At 37.1% G+C, this 16,046-nt stretch overlaps 1 protein-coding gene across 3 annotated transcripts; it reads right to left on the minus strand.

Moving 5' to 3' along the window:
* Positions 1–1,817: 1,817 nt before the first annotated feature.
* Positions 1,818–15,991, minus strand: LOC118803077. 3 transcript variants are annotated; one of them, XM_036563581.1, is made up of 6 exons: positions 15,894–15,991; positions 15,468–15,812; positions 2,444–2,782; positions 2,208–2,306; positions 2,074–2,108; positions 1,818–1,937 (listed from the first exon to the last, which is right to left on the minus strand). In XM_036563581.1, exons 1-6 carry the CDS (start codon positions 15,931–15,933, stop codon positions 1,818–1,820), a joined length of 978 nt encoding a protein of 325 aa, XP_036419474.1. In that variant the 5' UTR covers positions 15,934–15,991. The 3 variants fall into 3 exon arrangements, with proteins under 3 accessions (XP_036419474.1, XP_036419473.1, XP_036419475.1); XM_036563580.1 differs by lacking the exons at positions 15,468–15,812; positions 15,894–15,991 and adding exons at positions 8,459–8,803; positions 8,911–8,984; XM_036563582.1 differs by lacking the exons at positions 1,818–1,937; positions 2,074–2,108; positions 2,208–2,306; ... (1 more) ...; positions 15,468–15,812; positions 15,894–15,991 and adding exons at positions 7,558–7,805; positions 7,985–8,323; positions 8,459–8,803; positions 8,911–8,984.
* Positions 15,992–16,046: the final 55 nt, after the last annotated feature.

The following is a 16,046-nucleotide window of genomic DNA, read 5'->3' on the forward strand; positions in this document are numbered from 1 at the left end:
TGTTGCCCTCTGGGTCAAGGGAGAGGGGTGCTGGTTCTTGATTCAGCTGTAAATCTGACTGAGTCTGGGATTGGGGGGTGTTAAGCCAACAGATTTACACCTCAATTCCAGACTTGCTGGAGCCAAAAGGCCCTTAACTTTGGGTTGCTGATACATTAGAAACACTCAGCCTAGGGGTAAAGTTTCAGCCAGTGTTCACTACAGATGTTATTTTCATTTGTTTTCTGAAGATGATATTTGTCATTGTCACAACATAATATAAGTTGTTCCACTGACATAAGACACATTATGTCATGATAATGGCATTAATATCTTGAGATATTAAGAAAACAACATTCGTTATGTTGTCATAATTATATAACTAGCTCGAATCCATGACTCTTTAGGGTTCCATACATAAGGCTATAGGCCTGTTTTTTAAGTGATTGCACTGGTATAAGGAAGCTAACTGTTCAGTTGTGCAGAAACTTGGCTTTATTATTCAGAAACATCAGGGAGAAATTAAAAGGTTTTTGTGTTGGATAAGTAGTGAAGACTGTCTTTCCAGAAAAGGTATAATGAGCTAATACTAGAGTTAACTGGTACAGTATTTGGATGCTGTTGATGACCCGTTGTCTTCTACACTAGGTCTTCTGTCCTCATATGATGTGCCAACATGTTAGTTTGCCAGAGAAATATATTTTTGTTGTTTCTAGTTTACAGTCTAAGCTGGAACCAACAAAAAGATTGTTAGTACTTTTTGTAGTACTACTACAGTAGTTAGCCTAGTTCCAGCCAGACCACCTCCTCAATCATCAATGTGCCCTTGTGTTCTTGGATTGGAGACGTAACAGCTTTATCAGTTACTGGGTTTCATAGTTGACCATAGCTGCTTGAACAAAAAGCACTTCCCATTCCCTCCATTTGTGGTGGGCTTATCTGCGTCATGTTTTTCCAGGGTTAGAGCCATGAAAAGCTCTTTTAACCAATCCCAGCATCTTTTGAATAATAACAATAATAACAGAGAAATCTCTCTTTTCTAAACTGCATTATCAACTGTTTCTGGCATTGATGCTGCCAGACTCTCTGAAGTTGACCAGGAGGTACAAAAACATTTTCAGTTTAACTTCTACTGATTTTTTTATCTGAAACGCTGTTATGAGCAGCCTTGGTACTTACACATACTAAGCTTAGCTAGCTTAATAGGTCACATTACCTGGCTTACCTTTGTTTAAACCTGCCGAAATATGAAACCGCTATTTGTAATAATAATAATAATAATAAACAAAAATACAAAAGATTGGGACTGAGACCCCATTTTGAGAATCATCTCTTTAAATGGGTTTTTATTATTTTATTATATATTAATGAGCAAAATGGCACAATATATGCAAATAAAATTCACAAAGTTATTTACAGTTCATAAAGACAAAGAAAATTAAATAACAATCCTAATATTGGTACCTTTGGAAAGTAAATTAAATATTTTGTAATCAGGGAAAAACACACACTAGCACATACTTCCTCTTTAGCAATATAAGGGGTTTTAGCAAGCATTTAGATCATTTACAGTGGGGTGCAAAAAAGACCACATTTAAAATGATTCTATTTGTGTTAAGTTTTTATTACAAATTCTATTATCAACATAAAAACATGAGTGAAAAGCAAAATCTTTGAAATATTTAAATGCGTTTCAGATTTTTTTAGGATGGGCTGTGTGATCCCACAAGTTTGTGCAGAACTCTCTAATCAGTAGCTCAAATCCACTTAAGAGTCTCTAATACATCTTCTACAAAGATTTCAGACAATTAAAATATAAACATTAAATGTTCAGTTTTCTATCGTACTTTGACCTGTGAGTAAATGTCTTGACTTTCCTTGACTCTGGACGTTCTGGATGGAGGAGGTTTCTTAGCAAAATTCAGAGCTGCATAATTTAAGGCATCTGTGTTCTCAACCTGATGGAGAACATTCCACAAAAATATATATTAATTTCATGAGCTGCAAATTAATGTTAGCGTGGTATGACTACACAGTACAGCATATGCAGGACAAGGAATGTACATGACAACGTGAAATAAATGTACATTTTACCTGATTTGTGTGACTTGGATGATCAGTGAAAGACCCTGAAAAGGGTAAAGTTTGGCTGCTTGTTATAACTGTTCATGTTTTATTGAGATTTCTGAAACAAAAGCTTTATTACAGCATCAACACTGGTGACCTACCTTTCCGCTGGTTCTTAAGGAGCAGAACAGCCAGAACGACAGTCACAATAACAGTTATCACATTGGTTGTTGTCAAGGCAAAAATCCAAATATTATCTTCTAAAATGATAAAAGGTACACAGTGGGTTAATTACAGGTGATGTATTCATAAGCAGGAGTTCAAGTTTCTCCTAAGGTAACCATTTCATACAGTGGACGTCCTTTACTGAAATAAAGCTCTGTACTAACAGTCCTACCTTTTACACTGAGTTTAGTTCCATTCCCAAACAGTATCTGTCCACATGCAGCCACAGCACAGTAGTAAGTTCCAGCATCAGAGAGGCTGAGGTTTCTCTTGGGGAGTTTGTAGACACAGCTCTGTGTAGGAGAATCAGTCTCAGAGCTCCTCGTACACTGACTGTCTGTGTCTCCATGTGTGTAAATGATTCCTGGATGAGATTCTCCTGATCCATGTGTGATCCAGTACACACTGTGTTCTCCTGAACAGCTCAAAGGAGTCACTGAACACTGGAGTGTAACCGACTCTCCACTTTTCACATCTACTTCAGTCAGATTTCGCTTCTTAGACTTTTCATCTTAAAATCATTTGTAAAAATGAAGAGAAACAATGCAAAAAGCTCTGAGAAGTACAAACATGAAGGAAATAAACATGTACAACATATTGGTTAGTATTGCTTAAAATCACATTTATCAGAATAGAACTGTTACCTGGAAAAAGCAGACGGATCCCAGATCCAAACTCTGTAACATACTCCTTTACGTTCACACAGAAATATGTTCCTGTATCCCCTTCTACAGTGTTTATAATGCTGAGATCAAACTTTTCTTCACTTGCAATTAATCTGAAGCGATGTGCAAATGGTCGGGCATATCTGACATCTGCATTATTCTCAGCTGCTCTTGCAATAAACTGAGGCAGTTTTCCAAAACTCTGCTTATACCAGGCTAAATAGTGCTTATTGCCTTTGACAAAGTTTTGGTCACATTTTATTGTGACATTTTCTCCATAATTCACTGTTTGCACTTGAAGATTATCAGTCTCAGATGTTTTCACTGAAAGAAAAAAGTTTTTTATGACTACATTAAACCACCTGAATATAAATTGTTTAAGATTAATCATATTTTAACTAAATAAGTGACTTACCAGATGCAAAAAGGCAAAAAATCACAAAGATTCTGACCATAGCTCCTGTTGTGAAAGCAAGACGGTAATGTTTAATGAAGTGGTCAGCTGTCTGTAGCAGAAGAGACCTCGTGTCTGATGTGATTGGGCATTCTGAAGTTGTGAACTTTTGTGATTGGTTGAATTTTTTTGTAAGGAAATGGAAAAAGGTCTGTTCTATTTGCAGGACCCCACATATCTGCACCACATTTTTTTTTCTTGGTGAAGGTTCGTGAATGAGCTTTCCAGTAGATGGCATTCTAAGATGAAATTTTTCTTGTAAAATACGAAATATTACATGTGGTGTTGTGAAAATTTTAGTGGACAGGTTAATATCTGTAATATGACTCTTAGGCTACTATTTTATAAATACATGCTGTACCTGTAGCTGGACAAGTAGATGAAAAACCTCTGATGTTTAGTGCCTGTCAGTTTAAAACTGTAATGTGTATGTATATGTTAGTGCAGTTTTCAAATTCTATTAATGTTCATTAAAACTCCACCATTTAAAGAAAAAAGCCACATTAAAGTGTGGAGACCAGGAGCCTCATTTAGAAAACTTTCTGTGGATTTCCAGAATAAAAGTATGCAGAAAAAGCAGGAAATGGTGTATTTTGCACAGTAGTGATTGGTGCTTTTGTATTTTTGGAAGCAAACAAAGGTGGTATTCAATGTGAGGTACACTGTTTTAATAATGATTTATTGCTTCTCATATTATGTTAGCAAATAGCTTTATTGGACACAATTTGATGCCCATATCATACATTCCTAGTGTAGGTGAGGGATAGAGTGTTGTTTGGTGGCACAATGATAGGATTAATTAGGCAAGAGAGAAAAATAAATCATGCTATATCATAGTCCAGCAACCAATAGCTATAGCATATTAAAGGAGATACACTACATGGACAAAAATTTTGGGACACATACACATTACACCCACAGGAGCTTTTATGACATCCCATTCCAAATCCATAGGACACAAAATGGAGTTTGTTACTGAGCTCATCAGTATGACCCATCCTACTGGCAGTGTTTGTCTATCGAGACTGCAAGGCTATGTGCTTAATCTTTTCCACCTGTTAGCAATGGGTGTGGCTAAAACTCCTGAACTCAATAATTAGGAGGTGTGTCCTATATAGTGTATATTATACTTTTTTTTTACTTTACCGTGTATCATGTCCCTGTGCTCTTTGGAGTACAACTGTAAATGATATATATTAAAAGACTCCTTGATTCAGTCTTTGATGTTCTTTACCATGTATTTTACTTCTCTGTGAAGAAGTCATATTAAAATTATAAATTAGGCTCCAGCAGGTCTGCACACTGTACTGTAATCATTAGTCGTATCATATGTAGAATGACCAAAAAACTTAGTAGAGAATATTCATTTCAATTTTGCATTAAGTAAATATGAAATGCATCCAAGCACAGTACCGATCATGGGTAGGGGATGGCTGCCGTTGACACTTGGGGGCAGAAAGGTATGACATTTAGTCTGGATAGCTGAAATCCAAGATGTGCGTTCTGGGCCTGTATGTTTTGAGAAGCAGTTGGTGCCAAATAGACCTAGAAAATACCACTCTGAGTTTCAAAGGCAGCCATGAGGTGAAGATGAGGCCACCGGGTGCCCAGTGCATAGTGGAACATGCTGCATCAAAGCCAGTTGAAGCGTCTCCAGGGGCGGAGAGTGCTCTCACGTTCACACGGTGAGCTATGAGAAGTTCCACTGCACCGGGAAGAGGATGTAGAGCAGTTTGTATGTTGCTGTGACCAGTGAACAGTTAAGAAAGGCACCTGCAGCAGTCGCTCACGCCACTTCAGTCTATCTGCTCCGGCGCTCTGATGGAGTGGATGCTGTGGATTTCACATTCAGCTGCCCGCCAGCACTGGTCAGTCCCCCACCCAAGCATGCCCTAGAAGAGGAGTGCAGCCCCCAGTTCGGTTCAAAGGCTTTGTGATTCTCTGGGGTGAGGACATGTGGTAAGGGGTGGGTAGTATAGTGTGTTCAAGGTTCTGCATGTTAATTCTGTGTTATTGTTCCCCAGTTATTTTCTGGATTTATTCTGACAAAGCATCTTATTGAGAGGGTTGGGCTAGCCTTCCTTCACTGTGTTTATGCAACACAACAGGATAAACTAGTCAGTGGGAGCTCAGAAGCAATAGAGAGTGTAGAGCTAGCCGTTAGCCTAAATACTCGCTTATTGTTCAACATCGCTGTGAACAACTACAGGCTTTAGCAAAGCACAACTACTTGTACATAAGCTGTGTCTTCTTCCTTAGCGATTAATGCTACAGTATGTATGAAGGTGTACACTCTGCACTGTTTTTGTTTTTTAAACTACTCCTGAATTAGGGATTTTGTCAAATTTGATGTCTGAATTCATAAGGCAAAAAAAAGCCCACGAAGGATTCATCAGCCTACAGGCTGCCACATGGCAGACAGATCAAGCAGACGATGTGTAGTGTCCAGAAAGATGTAACGCTCAGCATCTTAATACTACAAATTCATACTAGATGATGTGGCTTGAAACTTACATTGAGAAAAGCAGCCATGATAAACAGACAAATATTGTAAGTCTGTCTTCAACTTGGCTAATGTTACTTGCCTAGTCACATAATAACATCATAACATTTCACCTCGTCCATTTTAGCTTAAAAAATAGCAAGTTTGTGAAGAGTTTGTTAACTGGTACCAAATGTGATGCTTTCACTTCTGAATGAGGTATAGTGTAAAATGAGCTGGAGCTTGTTGTTTAACAGTGCTTTTCTGTGAGGGTTCCTATGTGGTATACAGTGAGACGAGACAAATACACAGACATTTTTGCTTTTGTTAATATATTTCAGTGCATATATCCACTTCAAATTTACACGCATAATGTCTTTTGGCATGTAAAATGTAGGTTGGCGTGTAATAACAACTCAAAATGTCATAAAGGGTCAGTGGAAGTGCAGAAGGGTAGAGAGGTGTGACACAGGAAGGCCTGTATTGAAAGGTTTTGTTATTCATGGAAAGAGCTACAAAGTGAATACTTGCATCTGATTTCTTTGTGAAGTTGACCAGTAATGTTCACTCAGAAAACAGTTCGATTTACATACCATTGTGTGGCTGCAAAACACTGGGCGTTTTTCATTTACAGGGGTTGACAGGTGCTGTTATCTAGCCTAATGTTATTGCCTGTTGCATAATTTGGAGATCTACATTCTACCACCAGAATTTTGACTTGTTTTTCACATTTTCAGTTTTTTCAGTTTGCTGTAGTGTGGTCTGAAACTTCTCACTCTCTGCGTATATAGAAGTTTTATATGCTACATAGTGGATGAAAGTAGTAAGCTTCAGTCACAGTAAAACATAAGCTACCCCCCACCCTTTTTTCAGATTTTAGCATGGGCCTGTATTAGTAAACTACACTCTCTTTAGATGGACGATTTAGTGAGTTTATCACCTTCAGGGGATACATAGGTGTGTTCTATTCCAGGCCCAAAGGCCAGTCTGGTCTATATGAGGTACTGATAGGATACTTCATAGTGAAAATATGTTACAGTTTCAGAAGAGTGGAGAGTGCTTTACATGGAACACTGTGCTGCTGTGTTCTGGTAATGATATGTGAAAAACATACAGATGCATTTTAAACTTTAAACTGCTGGGTAAATATCATTTAACAGAAAGGAATGATGGGGATCAGTGCAGCTGCACAACAAAGTGAGAAGTCACAGCCTGTTCAGCAGAGGATTTCCCTACTTAAGCACACTAAAACTGGCACTTAACAGAATCAGGTGTGTCTGAGCAGGGAAACCACCACACTGTGCTGGACATAGGCCCTTCAGGACCCCTGGTCTGTACTCTCTCATTGTACATTTAATGGATTATTATTCAAGATATCTCCTACTTCTTACCTGTCCATACATTTACTTTAACTTCTCATTAATTATTAATGCACAAAACAATGTTTTTGAATAACCTTGAATAAAAAAAGCATAAAACATTCATGTAAAGGCGAGCAGATTTGGCAAATAACATCATATATTCACTGAGAGAAGGAGGGAAAGCCATAACGGTTCAGAAACATCTTTATTTTTTGTGTGAAGCTTTAACACATTGCCCACATTTTGTCAGAACGTGAATAGTAGCTAGAAAAGTGAATAGAAGCTTTCTAGGTCCAGAGAGGATTAAATAACGTTTTTGTCAAAGTTGAGGCAGCTTATGTTAAAGCACAAGACATTTCAAATGGAAACACCAGTCTTCCATTACAAGAGATCAGCAACACATAAAATGGATGTATTTTAGCTAAATATGTCAGATATCTGTCTTCAGCATGTCTACTTTCTTTCATTTTTAATGATGTGGAGTACAATAAGGATAATAATCATTGCAGCAAGAAGTCCAGTTCTTAAAATGGAGAGCCAGCACAAAATGCTCATCTGTTGCAAACATCCACCTGCATGGAAAAATAAAATTATTTTCCAGCACATGACAACTGAACGATAGTGACTAAGGAAGTATAATTAAATAAAATAGAACAAAATAAATCTAATAATAACGGATACTGGCTATGAGATTACATTTAATTACCCTAACTTCCTTTACTGAAATAAAGCTCTGTATTAACAGTCTTACCTTTTACACTGAGTTTATTTCCATTCCCCAACAGTATCTGTCCACATGCAGCCACAGCACAGTAGTAAGTTCCAGCATCAGAGAGGCTGAGGTTTCTCTTGGGGAGTTTGTAGACACAGCTCTGTGTAGGAGAATCAGTCTCAGAGCTCCTCGTACACTGACTGTCTGTGTCTCTGTGAGTGTAAATGATTCCTGGATGAGATTCTCCTGATCCATGTCTGATCCAGTACACACTGTGTTCTCCTGAACAGCTCAAAGGAGTCACTGAACACTGGAGTGTAACCGACTCTCCACTTTTCACATCTACTTCAGTCAGATTTCGCTTCTTAGACTTTTCGTCTTTAAAAATCATTTGTAAAAATGAAGAGAAACAATGCAAAAAGCTTTGAGAAGTACAAACATGAAGGAAATAAACATGTACAACATATTGGTTAGTATTGCTTAAAATCACATTTATCAGAATAGAACTGTTACCTGGAAAAAGCAGGAGGGTCCCAGATCCAAACTCTGTAACATACTCCTTCACTTTCACACAGAAATATGTTCCTGTATCCTCTTCCACAGTTTTAATGATGCTGAGAACAAACATTTCTTCACTTGCAGTTAATCTGAAGCGATGTGCAAATGGTCGGGCATATCTGACATCTGCATTATGCTCAGCTGCTCTTGCAATAAACTGAGGCAGTTTTCCAAAACTCTGCTTATACCAGGCTAAATAGTGCTTATTGCCTTTGACAAAGTTTTGGTCACATTTTATTGTGACATTTTCTCCATAAGTCACTATTTGCACTTGAAGATTATCAATGCCAGATGTTTTCACTGAAAGAAAAAAAAAAATAGTTTAATGAGTAAAATATAACCTGAATAACCATGTTGTTTGGATTTAACCAAAATTAAACATATTTTAAATAAAATCAAGGACTCACCAGACACAAAAAGGCAAAAAGTAGTAAATACTGTGATCATTGTTCCTGCTGTGAAAGCGAGATGGTAATGCCTAATGAACTGGTCAGCTGCCTGTAGCAAAAGAAACCTTGCGTCTGATGTGATTGGTGATTCTAAAGTTGTGAACTTACATCATTGGTTGATTTTTTTAAGGAAGTAAAAACGGGTCAGTTTTATTTGCAGGGGCGCACTTATCTAAACCACAGTTGTACTACTTTGCGAGGGTCCTTGGACTGGCATATTAAGTAACAGTCACGTGAAGTCACATGTGGAAAGGTGAAGGTTTATTGTTACTGTCATTATTGTGACAAGTTGTTTGGCTGTTCATTTATAACTACATTCTATACCTTTCTTCTGTATTCTTTGTGTACAAAGACAGTAGCTGAAAAATCTCTAATGTATGTAGAAGTTTAGTGGCTTTAGGAGTTTTCAGTTGAATGCCATGTGGTCAGTGCTATTTTTAGAATCAGACTTTCAGATATATTGAGGCACAGGAAACCAGTTCCCCATTTGCAAACATGTGACTGGCTTGATTGTCTTGATACCACATTTTCCCTTCCGATACTGATATCTGATCCTTAAATATCAGCCGATACAAAGTACCGATACCAATACTACCTCTATCTAATCTAACTATCTTATAAATTATTCCAATTTTAAAATATTTTATTTTGATAAAAGCAAATAAAACATGCCAAGCTTGAATAGATGCCAATTTGAGGCAATCTAAAGATTTTTTTTTGTTATTGTGATCATTTACACACTTTTATGAGCACATTGTGGATATTGTCATTATTTAAAGGACACTGACTAACTTCATGTTTTATGACAAAGTGGTCGTAATTATATATATTGCTGCTGTCAGAAAAAAACTTGTTTGTCCACTTTTGTCATCTTTCAGTTTTTTATATAATTTGAAAGTGCCTGTTGCCCTTTACATTGTGTGTAAATTCATGATGAATGGACCAAAGGAAATGACCCAAAATGACTTGGAAAAAAGTCTGGTTCCATTGACTTGCATTAAAACTAAAGTAGTTTTTTTCCTTCTCCTATAAAGTTACCATTTCGGAGATACGAGGTTTTCTTCCGAATACAGTGTATATATGTATTTATTTGGTATAGGTTAGTATACGTTGGCTTATTTGTGACATACCAGTGAAATTAATTGATCTGTCTCCGTCTTCTCTTTCTGCGTTTTTTCACATGTTGGTCGTTACTCTCCTTTTAAATATCTTCAGTTTGCTCTTTCTGTTTGCCAAGTTTCTGGCATCCTAGGTAGTTTCTGAGCATTATCACTTGAAACATTTTTGCCTGTGTATTTTCTGACTTTGAATTTCTCAATGTATCTGTTTGCTTCTGTTCTGCCTGGACTGTTGACTACTCTGTGTGTTTAAACCCTGCGCGTTATAAAGGAGCAGTTAGTAGGAGAGGCTATGTGCAGTGTTGTGCTGTCTTAGTAATTCAAAATCATTTTTTGCTGCATCTGTACTTGTAGATATATTTTACCCTCACAGATGGAAGATATGAGACTTCAAAGACATCATAACAAAAGAAGTCAGCACATTGTGCATATTATGTTACATCAATCAAGCTTTGTTTTCTGCATTATATGCCAAAAGCTAAAACTCAGTGCTGTAGGTCTAAATAATACAGCTTTCAAACTGTGAATGGTCAGTGGGATCATGATGATGGGAGAATGTGCACAAGGTTAATTTGAATGAGACATATTAGTGATTTCATGGATCTCAACCATGATTGTGTAGCTGTGTGGTCTATTCAGGGTAAATGGCATACTGACTTGAAAAGTATGCAGATGCTGTATTTCACTTCTTTCACGAACAAAAATCACTGCCAGAATGACAAAAATCTTAAACGTGTGTATCTGTAATTAAAACAAACTCTGTACCACCCATGCTGTTGATAGTCATGCTGCTCATATTCATAACTGACTGGATTTTAAAATACATATTGAGATTCCACATTCAAGTTCTTGCAGGCCTCACATAGGGTAACTAATATAGCATGAACAATACCTACAATACCTACAAAAAAATATTCTATTATTTTGTAGGTATGCATTAAATAGTTAACTCAGTGATGAAGGCTGGCAGTTTGAACATCTTTGATGTGGTAAGAAGCGTTAATGGCTGCAGCAGTGCCTTTTTTGTTTGGCTTGAGAGGCATGTCTAATGCTTACTTACATCAAAGAATGTGTTTTTCAGGTAAAGGAAACAGCGCTGTTGTTGAAAACACATCGTGCAGGTTACAGAGCCTAAGGTATAAAGACAGACTCTCTGGGCTGGTTTCCATGGCATAGATCAGGACATAGATTAAACCTAGTCTTGGACTAAATTGTTATGGTGGGCTGACGAATCAGACACTCACAGATATTAAATAAACTGGGAAGTTTATTGAAAAAAGGATTTATACGAAAAACAGAGTTAACACCAGACCAGATCAAAAACCAGTAGAGCAAAAAACAATAAATCGGAGCAGGCAAAACCGTAGCCATAAACAAGCAACGGTTAAAACCAAAAGATCTAACCAACAAACAAGTAACAAGTAACTGACTAACTAACTAATGAACAAGCAAACGAGACCAATAGGGGAGAATCCGAAAGACGAAAAAGAGAAACAAAGCAGGGCCAGACACAGGATACAAGGCAAACTAGAAAACAGCTCAGCACTGACATGGTAAAACAGATGGGCATTTATACACAGGCAAACAGGTGATCGCAATCAGTACTCAGGTGACTGGGATCTGCTGGTTGGTAAATGATTGGCTGGTGCAGTCACATGACAAACTGAGGTATCTTGGGAATTGGAGCTCATAAGGAAGCATGAGTTCAACTGAGAACCAGGAAGCATGACAGAATCTAGTAAATCATCTCAGATAATCAGTGTCAAAATTTTAAAACTTTTTTTAAACTTTAACCACAGAGGTATATTTTTATTATTGAAAATTATTAATTAAAATAACACAGTCTTCCCACGAGTGGTGTGAGTGGAAACATCAACCAATTTAGCTCCTCTGCTAGCTTACCTTATAGCACTGTTGGCACATTTCCCCCCAATTTCCAGCAGTGTTGCATGGCTTGACTTGATCATGTGTGTATGACACAAGTTTGTTTGTGGATGATGGACGGAACAAAAAAATCCAAAAACCTAAAAATATAGCACCTTTTCGTGATGTGGAGAAGCTGTGATGTCTACACGGTATTATAATAATATATGCACAACAGTCATGTATTATTGCTGTGTACTGACAGCTGATCTGTTTCTTTTCCCACTGTAAACTGTTCAGCCCCTACTTTTTGTGTTTAATGGCTGCATAGTTGTCGCATATCGTATATAAGAGTTTATTTGGTAGTGATCTGTATGTCTTACGCAGTAGTGTTAATTGTATTAATTGTCTTTTGTACTGTTGTCTGCCGCTATTCTCTGTTAAATGTACTGGAGAAACTATATTTGGTTCCTTCCTTCATACCTATACTTGGTAATGACATGATTCTTAAATCAAATCAGAAATACCACATATTTTATTAACTTAATAAAGTAGTTTTAATGACCTAATCATGTCCTAACCTACATTACAACCAATGTTTGAATGATAAAAATACAGTCAACTTGTTGCAAATAGAATAAAACACATACCCACTCTTAAGATAAAACATACACGTGTGTGTGGCTGAGGGTCTTGTATTTAGAATGTCTTCTAGTCTTGCAGGATGCAGACAGACCCCTCTCTCTCTGGACAGTAGTGGGTGTGTTAAAATATAAGTGGGTGTGTAATAACACAGTGGTTAGCAAGTGTGTTGGAGGGTAGAGAAGTGAAATGACACGAAGGCCTTTCTTAAAAGCCATTGTTATTGGTGACAAAGGTACGTAGTGGGACCTGCTGTCTGATCACTATCTGTTTCACTAGAGAGTAAAATATGAAAAGGCATTAATGTCTGTTAAATTCGATGTTGTGATAGGAAGCTTCACAGTGACAGTTTCAAATGAGTGAAAAAGAGCTCTGTTCTGATAACATCTGACAAAACAGATGCTTTTTATACTTACTGCTGGGTTAATGTACTTTTAAAGAATGAATGATTACTGCAACTCCACAACAGAATGAGAACAACAGTTATTGATTCAGTTATACATTTAATGGAATGTTTATACAAATGAATAAGGCATAATTTCCAGGTTTTCGGATAACATTTCAACAGCAAATCAAATTGTTTTCCAGTTATAAATTCACTGAGAAAAGAAGGGAAAACAAGAGTTCAAAGACATGTTTTAATTCTACTTTTTGAGAAATCTTAGATGTCTGTCAGTTTTTTTTTCATTTCTTATTTTTTTAACACTGCAGAGTACTGTAAGAATAATAATCATTCCAGTGAGAACTGCTGTTCGTATAATGGAGAGCCAGGAAAAAATGAGCATCTGTTCAGTACAATCACCTATACAGAAAAATAAAATTATTGTTCAACACATTAGAATGGAACCACGCAAGGGAGCATACTGAAATATAATTTAATAGAATAGAATAGTAAATGATATTTTAAGTCAAATACATAGTCAGGCCCATAAGTATTTGGACAGTGACACAGTTTTTGTAATTTTACCTCTGTACACCACCATTTCATTTGAAATGAAGCAATCTGGATGTGATTGAAGACTTTTGCCTGTAATTCAAGGGGTTTAACAAAAATATTGCATTAAACATTTAGGAATTATGGCCATTTTTACATAGTCCTTCACAGGCTCAAAAGTAATTGGACAAGCTAAGATAATTATAAATACAAGGATTATTTTTAATATTTTTAATTGATGCAAATCCTTTGCAGTAAATGACTGCCTGAAGTCTGGAAGCCATGTATATTACCAAACACAGAGCTTCCTCCCTTGAGATGCTTTGCCAGGTCTTTACTGCTGCCACCTTCAGCTGCTTGTTTGTGGGTCTTTCTGCCTTCAGTTTTGTCTTCAGTAAGCATGCTCAATTGGGTTGATCGGCCATTTAGGATCATTACATTTCTTTGCCTTATAAAGCTCGAGTTGCCTTTGCGCTATGGTTTGGGTCATTATCCATCTGTACTGTTAAGCGCCGTCCTATCAGTTTGCAGCATTTGACTGAATCTGAGCAGAACATAGAGATCTATTCACTCAAGAATTCATCCTGCTACTTCTGTCAACAGTCACATCAGCAAAAAACACCAGTGATCCAGTTCCATTGGCAACCACATGTGCCCATGCCAAAGCACTGCCTCCGCCATGTTTAGCAGATGATGTGGTATGCTTCGGATCATGAGACCTTCCTTTCCTTCTTCATACTCTTCCTCCCATCATTCTGTTACATGTTTAGTTTCATCTGTCCAAATAATCTTGTTCCAGAACTAGTCAGGCTTTTTTAGATGTTTTCTAGCAAAGTCTAATCTGACCTTACTGACCTTCATGACCACAACATTACAACTGTCACTCAATGGTCCAATAACTTTTGAGCCTGTGACAATCTAGGGAGTGTGTAAAAAATGGCTGTAATTCCTAAACAGCTAATGCAATATTATTGTTAAATCCCTTGAATTAAAGCTGAAAGTCTACATTTCAGTCACACCTTGATTTATTTCAGATCCATTGTGGTGGTGTATACACGTGTAAAAATGAAATATTTGTACCTTTTCATAATCTATTGTTTTAAAAAGAACAATAAACTAAAAAGCCGGGGGACGAGACAGGGTGTGTGGAGTCAATGCAACTTACACAATATAATTTCAATGCATTATGGTACAATTATGTTCCCTGACTAAAGGTACTGAGATGTACCTTTGAGGGTACCAGCCCAGTGACAAGAGGGGAACTGCCCCAGTGACAGTTTCATACCTTTTTTCCTGAGAGTGTAGACACTAAATTATAAAAATTGTCACTGTCTAAATACTTATGGACCTTACTGTAATAATAACTCAGTCTGCTAGGCCTGTCAGAATCATGACATACATTTAAATTTCAATCATTTTGTACAGTGGATGTCCTTTACTGAAATAAAGCTCTGTATTAACAGTCTTACCTTTTACACTGAGTTTAGTTCCATTCCCAAACAGTATGTGTCCACATGCAGCCACAGCACAGTAGTGAGTTCCAGCATCAGAGAGGCTGACGTTTCTCTTGGGGAGTTTGTAGACACAGCTCTGTGTAGGAGAATCAGTCTCAGAGCTCCTCGTACACTGACTATCTGTGTCTCCATGTGTGTAAATGATTCCTGGATGAGATTTTCCTGATCCATGTCTGATCCAGTACACACTGTGTTCTCCTGAACAGCTCAAAGGAGTCACTGAACACTGGAGTGTAACCGACTCTCCACTTTTCACATCTACTTCAGTCAGATTTCGCTTCTTATACTTTTCATCTTTAAAAATCATTTGTAAAAAGAGGAGAAATAATGCAAAAGATTGGAGTAGTATGGAACAAAAGAAATGGTACATAATATTCATTAAAATTTCTTAAAATTGAATTAAATTGAAGTTATAAATCAAAGTTAGAAGAAGAGAACTGTTACCTAGAAAAAGCAGAAGGGTCCCAGATCCAAACTCTGTAACGCTGTTCTTTGTTTTCACACAGAAATATGTTCCTGCGTCCTCTTTCACAGTCTTAATGATGCTAAGATCAAACTTTTCTTCACCTGCAGTCAGTCTGAAGCGCTGTTTAAATGTTTCAGCAACTCTGATATTTGCATTATTCTCAGATGATCTTGCAATAAACTGAGGCAGTTTTCCAAAACTCTGCTTATACCAGACTAAATAGTGCTCTCTGCCTTTGACGAAGTCTTGGTCACATTTTATTGTAACATTTTCTCCACATTTCACTGTTTGCACTTGAAGGTCATCATTCTCAGAAGTTTTCACTGAAACAAACAAAAAAAGTCAATAATAAAGTAAACTTACATAACACTAAACTAAACATATAAATGAAACGAGTGACTCACCGGTTACAAAAAGGCAAAAAGTGGCAAATATTGTCATCATTGCTCCTGTTGTGAAAGAGAGATAGTGATGTGTAATGAACTGGTCAGCTGCCTGTAGCAGAAGGGACTTTGTGTGTGACGTGATTGGACATTCTGAAGTTGTGAACTTTTGTG

The sequence above is a fragment of the Colossoma macropomum genome, unplaced genomic scaffold, assembly GCF_904425465.1.
Source record: "Colossoma macropomum unplaced genomic scaffold, Colossoma_macropomum, whole genome shotgun sequence".
Taxonomy (NCBI): domain Eukaryota; kingdom Metazoa; phylum Chordata; class Actinopteri; order Characiformes; family Serrasalmidae; genus Colossoma; species Colossoma macropomum.